At 41.0% G+C, this 18,826-nt stretch overlaps 1 protein-coding gene across 1 annotated transcript; it reads left to right on the top strand.

The window, feature by feature from the left end:
• The first annotated feature begins 4,037 nt into the window (after window positions 1–4,037).
• Window positions 4,038–10,836, top strand: LOC128764093 (POU domain class 2-associating factor 1). The gene is made up of 5 exons (XM_053873543.1): window positions 4,038–4,052; window positions 5,334–5,423; window positions 8,860–8,896; window positions 8,964–9,211; window positions 10,480–10,836. The coding sequence occupies exons 1-5, from the start codon at window positions 4,038–4,040 to the stop codon at window positions 10,834–10,836; spliced, it is 747 nt and encodes a 248-aa protein (XP_053729518.1).
• The last annotated feature ends 7,990 nt before the right edge of the window (window positions 10,837–18,826 follow it).

Genomic DNA, 18,826 nt, shown 5'->3' with positions numbered 1-18,826 from the left:
GAAATCGTTTAGGTCATCCACAGCCCTGGGTCAGAGATGTGGGATTACGAATGACATGACATCCCTTCTCTCGTCTGATGGGCGTCAAGGCTCCAAACAGCTGATCGAACAGCTGTGGCGCTACTTCGACGTCTAAATCAGTATATCATTGTGTTTTTGTCTGTCTGTGACAAAGATAGAAAATATGACTTTTAATGTTTCTTGTAATCTTAATTTAATCTCCGTAGTCTGAAGCTTTTCTCGAAGTTTGCTTTTTGCAATTTGGGATAGGAATTAGCAAGAATAAGTAAACTTTGTCTTGTAAGGAAGGTTGTTTTTGCTAGTTTGTGGACAATTATGATTCACAATGCTGTTGTCAATAATAATGGCACTAAAATATGTCACGTCTCGGATGAAGATGGAGGCTTTATTGTACATATTTCATGTGCACTGGATTCAATACAATGGCTCCTTCCTTCATTTTTCTCACTGAAATGGCTTTAACGGTGCAGTATCACTGCACAATGGCGACGCTGGGTCCCTAAATGTGGCTAAGGTGATCAAAGTCCCATGGCAGTGAAAGACAAAAATGTCATCACATGCACATATGTGGACAGGACCTAAGAGGCTGATTAAAGTATTGCATGTATTTAAAATAAATTGATTTCTCATCACACTTTAGATGAGGGAACACATATAAACAAAAGTGTATTAGTGGCATATTAGCCTGTAACTAGTCATTCTAAGGTGCTTATTAGTGTCTTCTTAAGCCTGACTACCTTATACCCAGGGTTGGTCAGCAAAAGGTCACTCTAAACAGCATTGATGGATTGTTGACTGTAAATAAGCAAGTCATTGGTTCATATGTGCTCCCCAATTAAAAATGGGTTTCTGATAATAATGAAGACATTTATCAATATCAATAAATACTAATGATATTAGTAGCAGTGTAAGTATGTTTTGCCACAGTGTTGGTTTGATACGCTTTTTCCCTCTTCATTCCAAGCTGCGGTGGTTTGCTTCCTGATCATTTATTGACAACGAAAGCAAAAATCTGCCTTCTACAATGGCAGCTTCTTCATCTCTGGAATGAATTCAATGTGAAGATGTGTCTGTCTTCCAATGCTGCTTGTTTCCAGCTAGTTTGGTCGCCTTGGCGCATGTGTGAGCATGAGATTGATTTTATGTACTTACAGATTAACTGCACTCTCGAGCAGGATTTACACTCTTTTCCTCCACATTCACCACATAATCTGTAACAGTCATCCTTTCATTCACCACAAACGGATTTTTTTTTACTGTGAGGATTAAGATTTTAGTATAGAATATGCACGAGTATTATCAATCAGTCAAACTTTATTTGTTAACCACTTTGAGAACAACGGATGGAAGTCAGCATGTCGAGGTGGAGCCTAGCGGCGATGTGTCACGCCTGCGATTTCAGCGCCCTTGCTGCTTCACTGACTCATGCAGACAGAGTGCAACTACAGGGCTTTCCTGCAGCAGGTGTGAGACAAAACTCTCGCAATAATGACAGCATGTAGAGCACATAGTTGGAATAATAAACCACAGTGAGTTATTGCAAATGTGTAGCATGAACACATTACTACACCGCTTTTGATTTATTTCAGACATTAAAGAAGATGTTGCCCTACTGAAGTATATACTTTACTATACCATACTTCACAGTTTCATGGGTTTTCTGTTGTGATTTATTGGCATAATTTCAATTATTTGTCCGAGGTCTTAGGATTTCAGTAAGACTCCACCGATGGCTCAGGAAGGGGCAGCGGCGCTGAGTCAAACCTGAAGGTCTGTGATCTAAAACATGAATCGGAAAATGCACAAAGTGAGTTTTCAAGAGAGCAGGGATGTTTTCTGTTGCGCAGTATGCTGAAAGAATAGGAATCATGAATATGCAATTATGGGGGATTACATACGGTAGCATGTTGTTGGTGGACAAAGTGCAAATGAATGTGTTTACCAAGCACAATCTGAGTGATCGAATCTGAAAGCAATTTAATGTTTAGTAATGTGTTTTGCTACAGTGTAGAAAAATGACAAATTCGTAGATCTGCTTGGGTTCAGCAGGTGCACTTATCATCTACAGTATACTGCGGCCAAGGACACTCAGAGATGCAGAGTGCCTGGGGTTCATAGTTCAGTGGCAAAGTGCTTGTTAGCATAGCATGGTTAAACCCATTGACCTTTTGCTATTACATAATCCAGACACTGAAAGATTAAGTGGTCTGAGTTTGCCATTGGGGGACTATTATTTATCCTCCCATTCACCAGGATCAGCCAAACTTTCCCTCCTGTCTGAACCTAAAGACCCTGCAAAGCGAATGTGATACACAATCTATCTGTCTGAGCTCAGCGTTCAGTCTCTTCCACACGTCACCAGCTGTTCTTGTCTGACATTTGACCGCATCGATGCCATCAATTTCTTCATTAGAAAAACCACTCTGTAGTCAGCAAGAATGGAAGAATGTAGACCAACGTTGTTATCATGTGACACGAGCTGGAGGAAGCCAACTTTGCCAAGCTTGAGACCCTTGGTTTAGACCAGTGTTCAACTTGTGTGCTGTGAGAGTCTGTCAGGTGCGCCGTGGGAAATGATCCAGTTTCACCACATTTGACCATTGATACTGGTGGGCGACATGATGACATTAAATTGTAAAGATGATGATGATGTTCCAATGTAAGGAGATTACGTGGATTCTGTCTCATTCTTTCTATACACTATAGATTTATGCTGAAGCATGACTCGTCCATAAATTGCAGCAGTGCTCTTCTTCCCACACACTCACACTGAAGAAGCCGGTCTAATGTGCAACTCGGTTTTAAACCTGACGCGCCTCGAACTTGACCACACACCTTCATGACAGAATGATGAAGTGTTTCTTGTCGGACCCGCGACAACAAAGACTGTCTGCACCGCGGAGCAGTGCGAACCAAAATGTGAAGTGATAAAAAAAAAAATTTATGTTCTTATGAAGCTGAAGCAAAGAATGTCAAAGATTTGTCTGGTAATTCCCCAAAGTAGAATTAAAAACACGCAAAAGAGATTAAAGAGATTCAATCAAAGAGATCAAAGTTATTTCAAGTAAATGGAAAAATAATCGTGATATATTTTGGAGACATTTTTAAACAAACACATTTTCTGCATTTTGTTTCCGCAATTAATATGCCAAAATAGACGCATGTCAGTAGCTACAATTTTTCACAAAGTAAAAGGGATTTTCTACAAAATGTTCGACTAAGGACAATTGCGCTTTGGATGAGGTTTGTTCGATGTGTTCCTTTTTTCAATGAACCCAGTGTGCCGTGGCTTAAAAACGGTTGAAAAACACAGGTTTAGACAGACAAGCAGATGAATCACATTGGAGTTTTTATTGATTCAGGGCCCATTGCCGAGTTGAGCATCCAGCTCTTTGGAGGAGTCCACAATTGCTCCAGTCGATTTCTTGAATCAACCAGAGCATGAGCAACAGGAAAAGTGGGACTGGGATTGATCCAACCGTAATTTACAGGTGATCCTCTCTGTCGGATCCAATTTCCTGCGTGTCATCACCTGACAGCCGACTTAATCTAAGGTGTAGCGGAAGGTTCAGATCTGTCAAGTGTCGGCATGAAACAGTTAACCAGGGTGTCATAGACTGTTACCAAACTCACCACAGGTAGGGTGAAGAGTTCAAACCTCACTTGGAAGGTTTTGTTTTTTTTCCCTTAGTGTCAGAAAACGTGACTCTTGTCAGTTTAGGGATGTGATAAGGATCATCCTGGGAATCTCCAGCGACAGTTGATCAATGCACGTCAAACACAAGCTTCCCACTCAGATCTTGATCGTAATGTGTTTCAAGTGTTTCTGGACATGTCGATCTGCCGGTTTTGTTTATCCAGACTTCTTGTCTTTTCAGACATCTGTTACACGAGTCATAGTATCGTCTGTGAAGCGTTTACCAGGTTGTCAGAAGTCCAAATGAACATTCTTAATGATGACAGCTTCATGTTTACATGTTTATCATGTGATATTAAACTGTATTTTTGAAGTAATGATGGTGACGAATGAGGTATGATTGGTTGCAAAAGCATACTTTGCATTTCGAACATATTGACATTATGACATTATGGAGCATCATCTTTAGTCGCACAGCATGTGGAAACCTGAAATTGCAGAAGACACACTGTCAGCTGAGGACAGAAAACATGCTGTTATCCACACCAAGTGGCAATATCAAAAAAGTAAAATCCAATGTGTCCGATATGTAAAAAGGTTCCATCATTTAAAAAAAATAAATGTAGCAGCTGTGGTTGCCAGAATAATTATGCAAAAATGACCGCTGACACAATTTCTCAGGCTTAATTGTAGATTCAGCTGTTTAGAATTAACAGAAGGACATACATCTTTTCAGTAATATTTGCTGGAATTTGTTAATTTTATATCACAGTTTATTCAATATAACATGGTTTCACTTAAAAAAAACATAAATAATATAACAAATATTTGATAAATTTGATATATTTAATTCAATGATTTAAATAAATAACCCAGGTACCGGTCCATTGGTCATGCAGGCCGATAAGAATGCCAAGCTGTTTACAGCATTAAAATTAAAAATAACCATAAATTACCAACAAGTATTTCCTGTGCTACGTCAGCGCTGTCATTGTGACCTCATTGTATTGTTTATTGCTCGAGCTTTTTATTTAGTAATGTTAACCTGCTAATTGATTCTTTTCACATAATTAAACTTTAAAAATAGCAGTTTGGGTTTGTTCTGTTTTCTACAAAAATTGTACAATAAACAGTGGTTGTTTGTTTATCTTGTTTACAAGGCAGTCACAAAGCCATTGTGCTTTACTGAACCAGTGCTAGCAGTGGTGGCCGACACGCCGCCATGCACACCTCAAAAGTCACTGAATTGACACGAAGGACGACCAGCCTCACATCTTCCCTCATGTTCCTCTTTTACTCTGCTTTTCTGCCCGTCACTGTTCCTCACAGTCTCCTTCTCACTTGAATCACCGCCACCATGTGGGCTCAGTCATGCGGACACACACCTTGGACTTGTAAACAACCAAACCCTTGTGCAAAACCATTCAAACTTGTGATGTCATCATGTTGTTTATGTGGATTATACAGTTTTACCTGCAACAATACAGTGCATCATGTGGAGTTTTGCTTACAGCTGTGCTACTGTGTGACCCCAGGAGGCTTAAACAAGTTTTAGATTGCATCGAATTACTGTTGCTGTTTTTAATTCATTTTATTTCTTTATAACTACTTTATCGTATCAATACAAGTAACACTTAAACTGTGTTTCTACACCTTCACATCAGCTCCTCGCCAGACCAGACCGTACCAGGGTGTTCGTGTGAAGGACCCGGTCAAAGAGCTGCTAAGGAGGAAAAGATCTTTGGACCAGAAGAATGTGCGAATGGTACCACCCTGAGAGTCATATCCTTTCCTTCCATTCATATGCCCACTAAACAATGCATGCTTGCAAACTCTTTCCAGTGTATCAGCTAGACGTGACTGTCGTCTATCGTTGCCCGTATTGCAAATAGCACTGCTACTTTAGTAGATACGGTGGCTGAGAAGTGCAAAAGCACCTTTACAAACTTGGAAATACACTTACAACCGCAGCAAAAAATGAGTTTTCTGAAGATTTTATATTTTGAAGTCTTATACATGTGTTTCGCTGTTTGTTAATTAATTCCAAGAGTTTGTAAAAAAATTTCAGAAGTTTGTAGACATGTCACACAATTTTTGGCACTGTGCTCACCAAAGGAATACATCCCAACATCCCAACAAACATAAGAAAGAGAGTTTTTGGTTGTTGATCTGCATCCAAATTCTATTTATCCTGTTTGATAGCCAGGAAATGTTGCATGAGGGAAACACCTGATGTGCCAACATGCAACATGGAAGGCTGATCAACAATATTTGCCACTTAAAACCAGTGAAATGTGTTGGTCAGTCCAGGGCCTGGTTTTTTAAATTCCAAATAAAACCACAGACAAAGGTCCTTCTTTGTTATTCCATTTAAGATCTGAAAAGGAGCAGTAATCTTCATGCTCATGTTTCCTAATGTCAGTGTCGCACTGCTGCTACAGCTACTGCCGATTTATAAAACACAAGAAATCTTCTTAGGGGCATGAAATATTTTTAACATCTTCATGATGCCCCTGAAATAATGCCTGTCTGGATCGCCCTTGCACCAAAACCAGTGCACACCCTGCAGACACCTCCCTCACTGGTTAGATAGATTTGTTTTCTCTGTGCTATTATTGTTAGAACTTCTTTCTTTTTTCTTTGGCAGTGATATTAATTGTGAAGCATTACCACTATTTACAGTTGATAGGATAGAATAAGCCTCCTCACTTCGCAGCGCTCTATAATTCCAGGTGCATTACGTGGCTTACGTTTGATAAAACAAAACACATTTTCTTGAAAGGACTCATCATGGAGTGGAGCCGTCCCTGCAGGTCGAAGCATGAGCACACTCAGGTTCATCCGCTGCCTGACACGTGCCCTCCAGTTTGGCATCCTGACCTGAAATGACGAATCGAAATGAAACCTCATTCTTCAGGCTACATGGTTTATGTTTTTTGTCTGAACTGCCACAAACTGTAAATCAAAATATGTTTTGACTCAATTTCCAGGATCCTAGGTGTTGAGGGGTTTTGTTGAGACTTGTGTCATTGCGCAGGCAAGCAGTTTTTTTTTTTTTAAATTCCAGGCTTTGTTGTGCAGCGAATATTGTTACACAAAACACAGGTTCCATTCAGTGCTGTTGACAGGAACAGTGCTGGTGAGGGCACCAGGGTGTTCACTGCATGAACCAGGCCAATCCTGCAGCGCAGGGGGGTTTTGGCCTTATATAATCCAGGTGTTTTTCCACGGCAGTTACAGGCACTTTGTGCGTGGCTCCAGGGTTGGGCATGCAACCTTATGCAAAATAACTGACAACATTGCCAAAAAAAACGCCCACTTTGTGTCTAATCAACTCAGAGAGCTCCAGCACACACAGACTATTCGTTCTACATGTTTAGACAATTGCAATTATTAGCCTCACACGCGGACCATAATAAAGCAATGCCAACAGTCATATACCACTTTGTTATCAATCCACATGGTACAATACACATGAGGCCTTTGTCATTGTTGTCATTGATGTAAATCTCCTTTGGTGGCCAGTTGAGTCTTTGGCAGGGAGTTTGGAGAGAAGCCAGCGTCGACTGAATCATCAGTTCATGTGTCTGAATACCTGATAAGAAGGTCTGGTGTCAGGTGAAATGGAGGGGCTTTTGACGCATGCATTCTGATGAAGCGTGCCAGAAGTAATGATGAGCAACTGAATAATAAACTGAGTCATCAATAGGGATGCACGTTTGAGGAAAGTTTGAGGCTGAAGCCAAATAAAATGTAAAATCCCTGGCTGAATACCAAATCATAACAGCTAGGTATTTTTTAAACTATTTTTTTATATTGCATAAATAATAAATGTTTGTCCATATTTTTATAGTAGGTGTTTAAACAATTGAATATGTTTGACATTTTAAAAAATGTCAAAAAAATGCATTGAAGTAGATGAACCCACAGCAAATGAGTCTGTTTGGTAGGTGGTCTGTTTCAGGCTGATCATGTGAGGCTCTAGATAGTTTGGTTGGACTCTCATTGCAAACTTCAACTGCATTCTTACTCTCCATCACTTTAAAGTATCTGAAAAGCTCAACACTGTATGCAGACTTTGCAACACGCTCTGCACTGAAGCGCACCATTTGATTCATCAAAAGTTTTTTTTTTGCACTAGTCCACAGTAATTAAGGCATGCAATCTGTCAAAAATATTTTTCAAGCTATTACACCTTTTATCGATTTTCTTCTTTCTTTTTCCCCAAAAATGATCCTAATATTATTTCATGTAACTTTTGTACGCAGAACCATGTTCAATTTAACTGAAGATGGCAGGAGGTGCTGCTAAGCAAAGGAGCAAACGGATGCATGAGAAGAGAATAACAATTTCAAAATGTTTATTGTTCCATAAATATCAAAGGCATTGAGAATATTGGGGTGAAAAAAAAATGGAACAAGAATGAGGAATAAGAATGAATTAAGAGATTGAAAAGGAAAACAAATCTAAAATAGCACAAAATGAACATTGATGAATATTAACAAATAATTTGAATGAATGAGTTCAAGCTGTTTAATTATTAATATGAAAACAGCTATTTGGCCTCTCGGGTGTTATCATACCTGATGGCCTTGCAATCAACTGCACTTTGAGTGCTTGTGTCCGAAAGGAGCGAAAGTTTCTCTGAATGTGTGTATTTGCTATGTTTCCAAATGGAGATATCTAAGTCAAAACATGCGCAAGCAGCAGCCACTGTCACCAGAGATTGTTTTATGTCATTGGTGATGTAATAAGATACCAACAAATCCAGAAGGCTTGTGCTGCCTGGCTGTGCTGTCTCTTCATTTTGGGCCCCTCATTTCAATGGAACATACTTGGTTTATCTTAAATGTCGTGATTCAAACAGCTTCAACAAACTGTAAGTTCAAGCTTTTCACGGCAATTTCTGACCACAGGCAGATTTCGCACTGCTCTCCTTGGGAGGTGCTCCATTCCACTTGGGAGCCAGATACGTGATCAGAAACCAGTCTTTGTGAAGAGATGCAGACTTGCTGCTGTTGTCAAAGCAGTGAGACAAAGCAGCTCCTCTGCAGGGTTCCAGGTGTCTGTCAGCACATGCCTCTGAGAAAGAGCTCCGTCTTCCCTGCTTAGGTCAAGAGCTACCAGAGAGTGATGCACATCGTACTTTTGTTGGCACACTTGATCAAGACAGGCAGACATATACTTGTTGTGTGTTTCAGGAGGCGTTCACAGATGACCAGCCACCATACTCCCAGGGTAAATGCCCCGTTTTCATTTCACTTTTTTTTATTCCTGACTGTGTTTGTTGTCGTTTACAACGCAGCTTCAGCTGATGTGGCTGATGGATCGGTGTGTGCCGATTACAAGCCACTGCCTCCTCCTGCCAGTGTTGGACTGCAGTCGACTTCTACACACTGGTCCTCTTCTGACATCGCCCTGCAGGACCCTTCAGTTCAGATGGCCACCTATATTGCAGCTCCCTCTCTGGCTGCAGATCGCTGCATGCAGACACTGTGTCCCAGCTACACCATGCTGACCTACACACACACACCAGTTCTCACTAACTTTCAGGTGGGTGGCTCAGTATTAGGCGGGAAACTACTGATCTATTAAAACATGAGTCACTCTCAACTCTGTTCACCTTTGGATGAACAAAGGTTTATTTCAGTCTTCTCTTCTCCATTTACATGAATTACATGAGACATTTACGTGACTTACATGCAGTTGCATTGTACTAAATTGTTCTGAAACATTATGTTTTGTGTAGGCAACATTTCTTATGACATGTCAGATAGATATTGATAATAGAGATTCTCAGAATTTCTGCTCCATATTCTCATTCGTCGTATATTTTTGGCAGTCATTATTTGTAACTGTGTGCAATGCAGTGTCTATGTCATGTCCTTAATGCATATTCTTTTCTCTATATATAAATCTTCCTCTCAGTGGTGTGCAGCATCACAGCGCACCACAATAGCCAGATACCTTGCCAAATCACACGTGATAAAATGAAGAGTAAACATCACAACAAGCAAAAAACACAACACATGAAAGTGCATCGGATGATTGTGGTTTTGTTTGTGTGTTTTTTCTTTTTCTTTTTTTGTTTTTTAACCAAGGAATCCCGATAGAAACATCATAACTAAATGCTTTGCTCCTTGCTGACCTAAATTGCGCCGCCCCAAAATGGGAAGGGCCGGACTGGGTGAGGACGGACCGCATATTGGACCAAGAATTACTTCTAATGATTACAAGTAAAACTAGTGTTTCTATTGCATCAATCTAAAAACGCCCTCCTTTGTTTCCTTGTTTCACCGTGAGATCGCTTTCTTGATTGGCTCTGTTCCTTTCCACATCACACTTCAGGTCAGGAGCGATCGGCCCTCACAATACATAAAGAGTATCGGTCGATTATTGGGAAGAACTCAGTCTTAACACCACTCAGACATGAGGATTCACTCATCACATGATCTTAAAAGAGTCACCATGGTTGGGGTTTGCCATCCTGGGTCAGGAAGGAGCAAAATGGAAACAAAAGCAGCCTGATTCTCCTGATGCATGTGGCCCTCCTTAGTCTCTGTCATCATGGATGTTTTCGAGTTATTTGTTTGATACATTTCTGTCACCCATTAATCCAAATAGTAATTTTTGTTATGCTGCTTCATGGAATCTCACTTCCCACTCCACCCTCTCCAATCCAGCTCACACTATGTTCCCAACATTCTACAGATTCCATACTTATTTTTAAAACTAACTGAGCAACAGATGAAGGTTGTTCTTTCACATAGTCCCCTTTGTATTGAACTGTATTGAATGCCATCCTTCCATTTTCCATCCAGACTATTCCTGTGGCCCCAGCTACGTCCTCAATTTCACATACGCAGGTTCCAGAAACAGGGTTGACGATCATCCCGTGGGCCCAACCTTTTACCACCCTATCCACCATGTGCAGTCCTCCTGGACCCCCTTTGGTCAGCAGCTCAGCAGCCATACCAGCAGCTCCTCTGCGCCATATGCCCCTGCCATTGGGTCCCCACCTCCAAATGCTGAACCACCAGATGGACCCAGACTCATCGATGACTTTGAATGAGGATGTCGAGGTAAAGCCGCCATCGCCAAATCTGCTGGATAAATTACTGGAGGATCAAAAAGAAGAAGGAGCAGTGGAGGACAGGGACTGTCCATTTTGTTTGTAGTTAATAAATAGGAGATGTCATGGAAATAAAGTTTCATTGTTTGTGATATGTGCATTTCGTTGCAGACTGTTCCCACTGAAGCGGATGAGTTGCCTGACACCAGATTTAGACAATTATTTGGTTTTCTCTGCTGCCATGTACTTTATATAGTACACGGTCTGTGAATAATCAGGCGCCACCAACTTTCTTTTCATCTGAGCATGTTTACATTGTCAATTCTAGCATTATCATCATCATCATCATCGTATTATATGGGATGATGTCATTCACCCTCTTTTATGATTTAAAAAATACTCTTTTCTTGCAGTTGTTACAGTGGACTTTGTACATGAGATTTACTTGCATGCAATGAGTCTTTTCCTATTGCATTTAACACCATGAAAAATGTTTTGACTGCCTTACAGTAATATGCAGAAGAAGCTAATTTCAGCATGATTTGCAACATTATGAGCAAGTGAGTTCATTCTGCTGATGAACTGATAGTTGTGTTTACATTGCAATTCCATCTCAAGACTCTGACTGTATATTTAACAAGTTCACTTACACTCCATACTTCAAGCTTTTGTAGTTGACAATGCAACTCTGCGGGCATTGTGTTGTCTAAACTGTCTTACGGCAAGCCAAAGATGAACGTCAGGTTCATGCCCTCTTTTAAATGTGGCAACAGGATGGTAATGCAATGTCTGACTGGCCAAATCCATCCTATTGTACAAACATAACATGGGATGGAAATGACATATGTCCATCACTTTGTGTGAACCCATTATTGTTTTAAAACATTTTTTTGTTATACCAGTCAATGTGGACGTGGGGTTGTCCGTCTCGTACCCTGGTTCTCTGGTTAGTTGCGCTGAATCTTGAGCCATTTTTGCATTCGAATTTTCTTCTTTAAACACGCCGCGTGGAATGCCATGAAAGTCATACTCCCATGACGGGTGTAGTGGGTGACATGCAGAAGTTATTTCTTGGTGTAAGGTACACTTTCTGACAGGTGAAAGCATTTTTCAACTGGTCTGGTCTTAAAATAACAAAAACCCACCCTTGTCGTGATGTGGATCAACTGAAACAGTTACAGTATTTGGAGTAAGCATTAGGTTCTTTTCATCTTTGCTGCCCTGGGGCTGTTTCTTGTGTTGGTATATCTGTCATTGCTGCTGTCAGTTAGTGAGGCGGTGTACATGTCTGAGTCCACAGCTATGTGCGAGGTACATGTGCTCAAAAGTTAGTCTTTTCTAATGGCAATGTTATACAGTGATCACATTTTCTATTGTCTGAGTTTGGAACCACACTGTAGCAATCCTGCTGCAAGTTTGAGTTCCATACTCCACCAAGAACTGCAACCACCATACTTCAACTTTTGATTGACCCCCAATACTATATTTATGCAACACCATTCAAACATATAACATGAAACACAAAGTGCCCAACAGAACAGCAGAAGGCTGAGATTAAAACAAACCAGGGTGAATTGTAGGCATCAAGTAGAATAGAGGGACTCACAAGACTCAACCCTTAGGAGAGCATTTACAGGAGAGAGGAAGACCAGATGCAGGACCATGTGCAGAGAGCACTCAGCCTCAGGGGGTGTTTTAGTCCGGCTGAACCGGTACAACCTTGCAGCATGGTCACGACAGGGCAAGTGTGGGTGGCCCGATGTGGGATCACGCTGCAGGGATGAATAAAATGTTTCAAAATGTTGAGCTGCAATATTGCAAGCAACCTTGTAAAATGACAGATGGCTGTTTAAAGTAATGGAAAAAAAAAAGCTTTTAAAACCAGCTAGATAGATCACTTCACATTTGTTCACGTCTTGAGAAACACATCCGATACAAAACACATGGAGGGATGAGCTGACATGTTTCTTTGGTTGGCGATGAGAAGAAACATGTCAAGTCTCCTCCACAGGATAATAATATTTAATAATAATAATCCTCCCCGCAGAAGAAGTGAATCATGCTGGGTGTCTTTTGATATGTGTGAAGGCTCACTCTGGTTTTGGATATGAATGATGGCAACCCCACAAAAACGATATGTTGTTGCTAAACTCTAAACATCAAAACAGCTAAACTGTGTTGAGGGAATGTTGAAGTCTACATGCCATCAACCTGCGGTAAATCTTGGTAGTAAAGGGTCAGGGGTGTCCCCTGAGGAGAAACTGACATTATGGAGGGGGCTTCTACTCATCTGTCAAGTAAAACATCTGAGCACACCTGCGGCCACTTCCCTGTGGAGGAACGTGCCACGTGATCTGCTGTATGCATTTGGGTGAAATGTGACAGAACATCATGTAGAATGTAATAAATATCTATCAGAAATGACTCCGAACAACGCAGCGGCTGGAAATAAAATCATTAAATCAATGTTCCCACCAGTTAATACAGGGTCTTCAAAAGTCTATTTAGCATTGAACAAATGCATTACCTATGTAAATGACCAGTCCGTAGTCAAAGTCTATATCAAAGTTAGTGTCCTGAAGTTAACTTCATGTGTTTCCTTTGTTTATCACTGCAGATGTGTGATGAGATTATAATGGGTGTGATTATCAGTGAACACAGTAGAACAAGTCTGATGATGGTATCTCATCACCTCGTCTCTGTAACATTGTAAAAAGACTTTATGGACTCCCTGTATTTCCGCTGACAGGATGGTGTCAAAGTTGAAGATCTGGCAGGAGTAAAGGTGAAAGGCTTTCAAGCCAGCAGGGATTTCCTAATAACCCAGAAGACATAAATCACAGAAAATACTGCTCACTAAAAGTGAAGGCTCATAAGTAAACAACACAACAAAAGGATTTCCTACACATTCAATCTTTCCTAAATAAAGTGGAGGAGTTGTGATGGTGATGCTTGTTTGGAATTGTATTGTTCCCTCTGTGAGTAATGCAGGCGAATAAATTGTGGGAGGATTAAAAAGGAAAGATTCACATTAAAAACATCGGTTGAACCCAATGCATTGTGCATTTATTTTGCAATTTCTCTAGTACATATTTCTTTATGAATATTTTTAAGCTGCTTCAAATAATCCAGTAACTGCAGACCATTGACTGACTTCTAGGTAATGAAAAAAGATTGCACTAATATACTGCCACAGAGATAAATAGAGCTAAAAAATAGAAATTGTCGTATGTTTGGAGGCCCTGTATTTAGTTGGATGACTCAAGTCGGTGATCAGATGTTGCTCACAGCATAGAGTTTCTCGTGCGAAACTTCCCTCCCTTTGGATCAAAGAAAGAACAGTTGGTTCTCTGTTGACTAGCTTGACGTTTACGTTTATATCTCCTGAGGCAGCGGCAGCAGCTCAAGGACAGACACACAGCGTTGACAGGCAATTTAGGGTGTCATTCCTAGAAATTGCAGGTGCAGCAGGAACTCTCTTTCAGCAACTCACCAATTCATTTTACCTCAGTTTTCCTGATGGAATCCAAGAGCATGTGTTGTGAAATCTGTCTTTAAAGAGTTTCTAATTGGGGCTGAATACTTTGTTACAACACGCTCGCCTGTTCGGCGCAGAGAAAGCACAGTTCAAAGCACTTCTGGCAAATTGCATTTCCATCATTGTCTCTGCTGCTCCTCTTGCAACAGCCACACGAACTTTGCAAACTTCATTAAGGTCAGCTGTTTCAGTCTCAACCTTGTTTTGCAGTTCTCAAGACTACCATGTCTCCTTGTGTTTTCCAGGGTATTTGTTAGGTCTTCTTTCTTCTTTTAGTTGGACTACGCTACCTTGAGTTAATAACTCTATTCAGCCTGCATGTAACCGTTTTGCTTGACTGAGATCCGAATATGACATCCAAACACCTCCATAGCAAAACAGAGTTGATAATTCAGCACGATTACCAAGTACTGCGTTACGTCTCTGAACATGTGGTCCTGAAATAATAGTAAAAACACACCAATACCCTTTGGCGGCAAAGTTGCAAAATTGTGACGGCCAACCTGACAATATGGTGCTTGATGTAACCTGTAACTTCAATCTGACCAACATTTGTGGGCGTGTTTCTATGAAGGTTTTGCAGTGAATATAAATTGAAAACCATCTTCCAGTCAAGGAGATGAACGAATATTTAGCTAGTAAGGGGCTTAAGAGAGAGAGTAAATTTTGCAGTGCGTCTGATGCCACACTGATGCCTCACCATGTCCGAGGGTGTGGTGGAGGCGGGGTCAAAACTGTGGCCTCTTTTACATCAACAGTACTATGCTCCACTGGTCTTCAGTGAGCGAGAGGTGCACATGCTCACACGTACCCCATGTTTTTCATGAGATTCCTGCACTGGAGTTCTTCCCACTGGGGAGCCTGTGTTCTAAAGGATTTGGGTGGTGATGAAGCCACTGGCAACATGACTGCAGACCCTTCTGCAGACCCCTTAACAACCGGGATTTTTGTGTGTTTGAGTATTAGATTTAAAGCAGAATTCCCGGGACAGATAGGCACAAACACAAGGTGTTCTGTCAACAGTGTGCACTTAACAGGAGAGCTATGAAGAGAAACATAGCAGGCCAAATCGAAAGGCTATAAGACCTCTGGACACTTCACTGACAGAACACTGGGTTAGGTGAGAAAGCCAGCAAGCTGAGATGAAGATCCATCTGGCAGCTATATATCAGACTCTAGATTAGATTAGATTGGACTAGAATTCTTTCATTTGTTCAACAGTAACTGGCATAATAGCTCTTTTGATGTTTTCAGCCTTGGTTACCTTATTTTTGCTTTTGGGTTTCGGCCAAGAATTTGTATTGGGGCGCATATTTACCATTTTAGGTTGGTCTGAGGGCAGCTGGGCCAAATGTGCTTTAGCCCAATGAGTGTTGCTCATGACACGGGAGAGGCCAAACAATATGTTTGCTGATACTTTTGCTGAATATAGACGCTATTTCTTCAAGCTTAATGACCCACGTTCCGACATTTTTAGCAGGTGCTAATAGATAAGCCTGTAAGCCCCTGAGTTCAGGGCATGTAAAGGAAGTTTGCTCAGCCATTTTCAGTGTCATTCAAATTGCTGATCAAATGCCTGTGCGTTTGGGTGTGTTTTCCGGGCAAGATTCAACCCAATGACAACAAACATCACACAAATGTGCTGCACTTAAACACACCACTTATTTTATATTTGATGTGTAAACTTGATATCAGCTTCATCAATGTGGTTAGTACCTGACGTGCGTCTGCTCTCACACCTGGGTGTGTAGTGTGCAAACACTCCTTGATTTAGTCAGTCAAGAAACACCCTCTGATATGGAAACACAGGACCAGATGACAGTGATAGCAGTCTATATTCGCTGCATGTCCATCACTGTTCAGATGGGAAGCAACCTGCCTGTGTTTACGGGAAATTAAATGGAAAGTGTCGCAAATTTAGCTTGATCATTAACGTGTGCCGAGTGGATAGGAAAAAGAGAACACTTAGAGTTGAACAAATTTATCAAGAAACTTCAAACATATCCTTATCTTCACTGGATGTGATGAAAGACTGAAGTACGACTGTTGTACATATCTTTGTGTGTGTGGATTTGCTGATAAATGCAATGATGAATGCTCCCTTTGCTCTGTGTATGTGGTGGAAGTATGGTGTCAGGATAGTACTGATCAGGACGGCGCACAAATGTCTGCTTTATAAATGATAAGTAGAGAGTGAGAGGGAACACAAGCCCATCAGTTACACAGTCATTCAATCTGTCATACTGCTTCGGTGAAAATGAAGACAACGGTTCTTGTTGGAACTGTACACCACTATGTCACTAAGTTAGATTGAGTGCTGAGCCTTTGTTAGCCGTTTACATTTGGAGTTCCTGTCAATTCACTTCACCTGTGTGCTGACGCTTGAGCAATTCAAGCAGGTGTTTGCGCGCGCGTGCGTGCGTGCGCGTGTGTGTGTGTGCACAGCTGCTTGGCTTTAATACCTGAACATGTGTGTATGTTCTGGAGCTACAACGGACTGACTGATACAATGTGTCAGATTTCTGACGTAGCCAAATGAGACACAGAACTTTCTGATATTGCTGATTTCCTTTGCACCTCGAGGAACTTAATTTCTGCATTTGCCACGCTGTTAAAAATATTTCATTAGTTTGATGGCTTTTCATCTGCAAGGGTCTCAAAGGTAACGGAGAGGTGAGACCCAAGGGTAACACACTAGTCTCTATTGAGTGTTTGCTATATATTATGCTTGTTGAAAGGCTCACCTTGTGGCCTTGGTTATTTGGTCTTTTATTTTCCATTAGCTCTTGGTCAAAACATGCGCTCAAACTTGCAACCATGAGTTCCTCAACGCTGTTCTCCTGGGAAGTTATCACATTGTATGCGTGTTTTATTAATTCAACAACAACAGCAATAACAATTGTAATATTAATTTTCTGGTTTGTGAACCTGCACAACCCCCAAAAAATGTGTGTGCTCTTGCCTGATATTCTCACAGTAAGCCAGGGTACATTTGTTTTCCACAAGGTTGGATTTGAAATTAATGTGACATGACGTTTTTTTTTCATAAAACATCAGATGACTCAGTAACTGCTCCTCTGCCGCGCCAACATTGCACACACACATTCACCAAGTTAATAACAGGAGCTCAACGGTAGAGAATGAGGTAGAAATCGCATCATTTCTGCCAGTTCATTTCCCAAACGTGCTCGTGATGGTCGTTCAAGGTTGTGTCGTCATATGTCAACAGTCGAAACCACACAAAATCTCAAATTCTCTTTTGAGAATTACACTTTTGATGATAAATACAAAAATTACTTGGAAGATAATTTGACTTAAATAACTGTTTCAATAAATAAAATGAGTCAATTGAAGTCATTTGTTTCAATTGTATTTTAGTAATGACCAAACATTGTCAGTGCGAGCTTGTGTCTTGTGTTCCACTGTCATAGAGTGGCAGAGATGCAGTGCAAACACAGAAAAAGCACTTAACTGTTCACCTGCAGACTAGTGACACAACTGGACTTGTCTTGGAATTCTTCACTGTCAATAAATATATGGTTTTATTGGGGAGAAAAGTGCTGCGAATGGGGAAGGCGATAAGCGAGAAATGTTGTATTTGTCGGCATGTTGAAACAACAGCAGCGCTGGGTGTGTCTTTAGACCAATCAGGTGTCGCAAAATCTTTCCAAGGGGATTTCCACCAGAGCGGCTGCAATACAGGTGCCAAGCACATGCACACACACACACACACACACACACACATTTACCTACGACCACAGGCAGCAGTTCAGAGGAAACTTTGACCCCAAGATGTTCCCTGAAAAACAACTTTTCCGACCCCGACCTTTGCTTAACCCTGCATTTCAAATGATTTACAAACTTGAGTAGCAATAAGCCAAATACATTCTGTGAGATGAGACACTTTGATAATGAAATCCAGTGTGAATAACATCAGTCAAACAAAACTTGGCAGCGTTCACTGTAACCTGGGTTAAGCAGGCCCATTGTTCTTTCCTGTATTTTCCTTTCACGCAAACAAGATCTAACTTGACATTTTGGTGATATCAGAAACCCACTAGAAAACATAGAGAACTCCTATCCTGAAGGAGAGAAACAAATGTGTCCTTGAGTTTAATGTGAATCAAGTGAGTTTAATCTAATATGTTGCTCAATGAATTCTGGTTACTGGTGGTCTCAGTCTTCTTAAAGGGAGCTGCTAGAATGAGTCTCATGAGTGAAGCATCCGTCACAAGAAACTACTATTTAGCTGTTACAGCTTCGCTGCATCAACCAGGCCACACGGCTTGATGTGGTCACTCATTTGAATTTCACCATGCAGCATTGTTTGTGGACGCATTTAGCATCTCATTTTATACATTCAAATTTCATTTTTTCCCCTGATATGCTGCCTTGGTCTGAACCAGGGTTTGGAGCAGGGCGACTCAACAGTCTTTATTTGTTGAGTGACTCATTCTAATAAGACGGCCGTCTGTGCTGGACCTCCTCAGCTGCAGCAGCAAGCAGCAGCATGAGAAGCTTACACATCACCATGGAGCAGAAGGGGTCGGTAGTTACC

The sequence above is a fragment of the Synchiropus splendidus genome, chromosome 8 (assembly GCF_027744825.2).
Source record: "Synchiropus splendidus isolate RoL2022-P1 chromosome 8, RoL_Sspl_1.0, whole genome shotgun sequence".
NCBI lineage: Eukaryota > Metazoa > Chordata > Actinopteri > Syngnathiformes > Callionymidae > Synchiropus > Synchiropus splendidus.
Note: the sequence above shows the minus strand (reverse complement) of the source record. Positions and strands in the feature narration are given on the sequence as shown.

Excerpts from the sequence above, each read along its gene's own strand:
- LOC128764093 (XM_053873543.1), top strand. Across the intron at positions 8,897-8,963 it reads CCAGCCACCATACTCCCAGG|CTTCAGCTGATGTGGCTGAT; the intron begins GTAAATGCCCCG and ends TTTACAACGCAG. Across the intron at positions 9,212-10,479 it reads CAGTTCTCACTAACTTTCAG|ACTATTCCTGTGGCCCCAGC; the intron begins GTGGGTGGCTCA and ends TTTTCCATCCAG.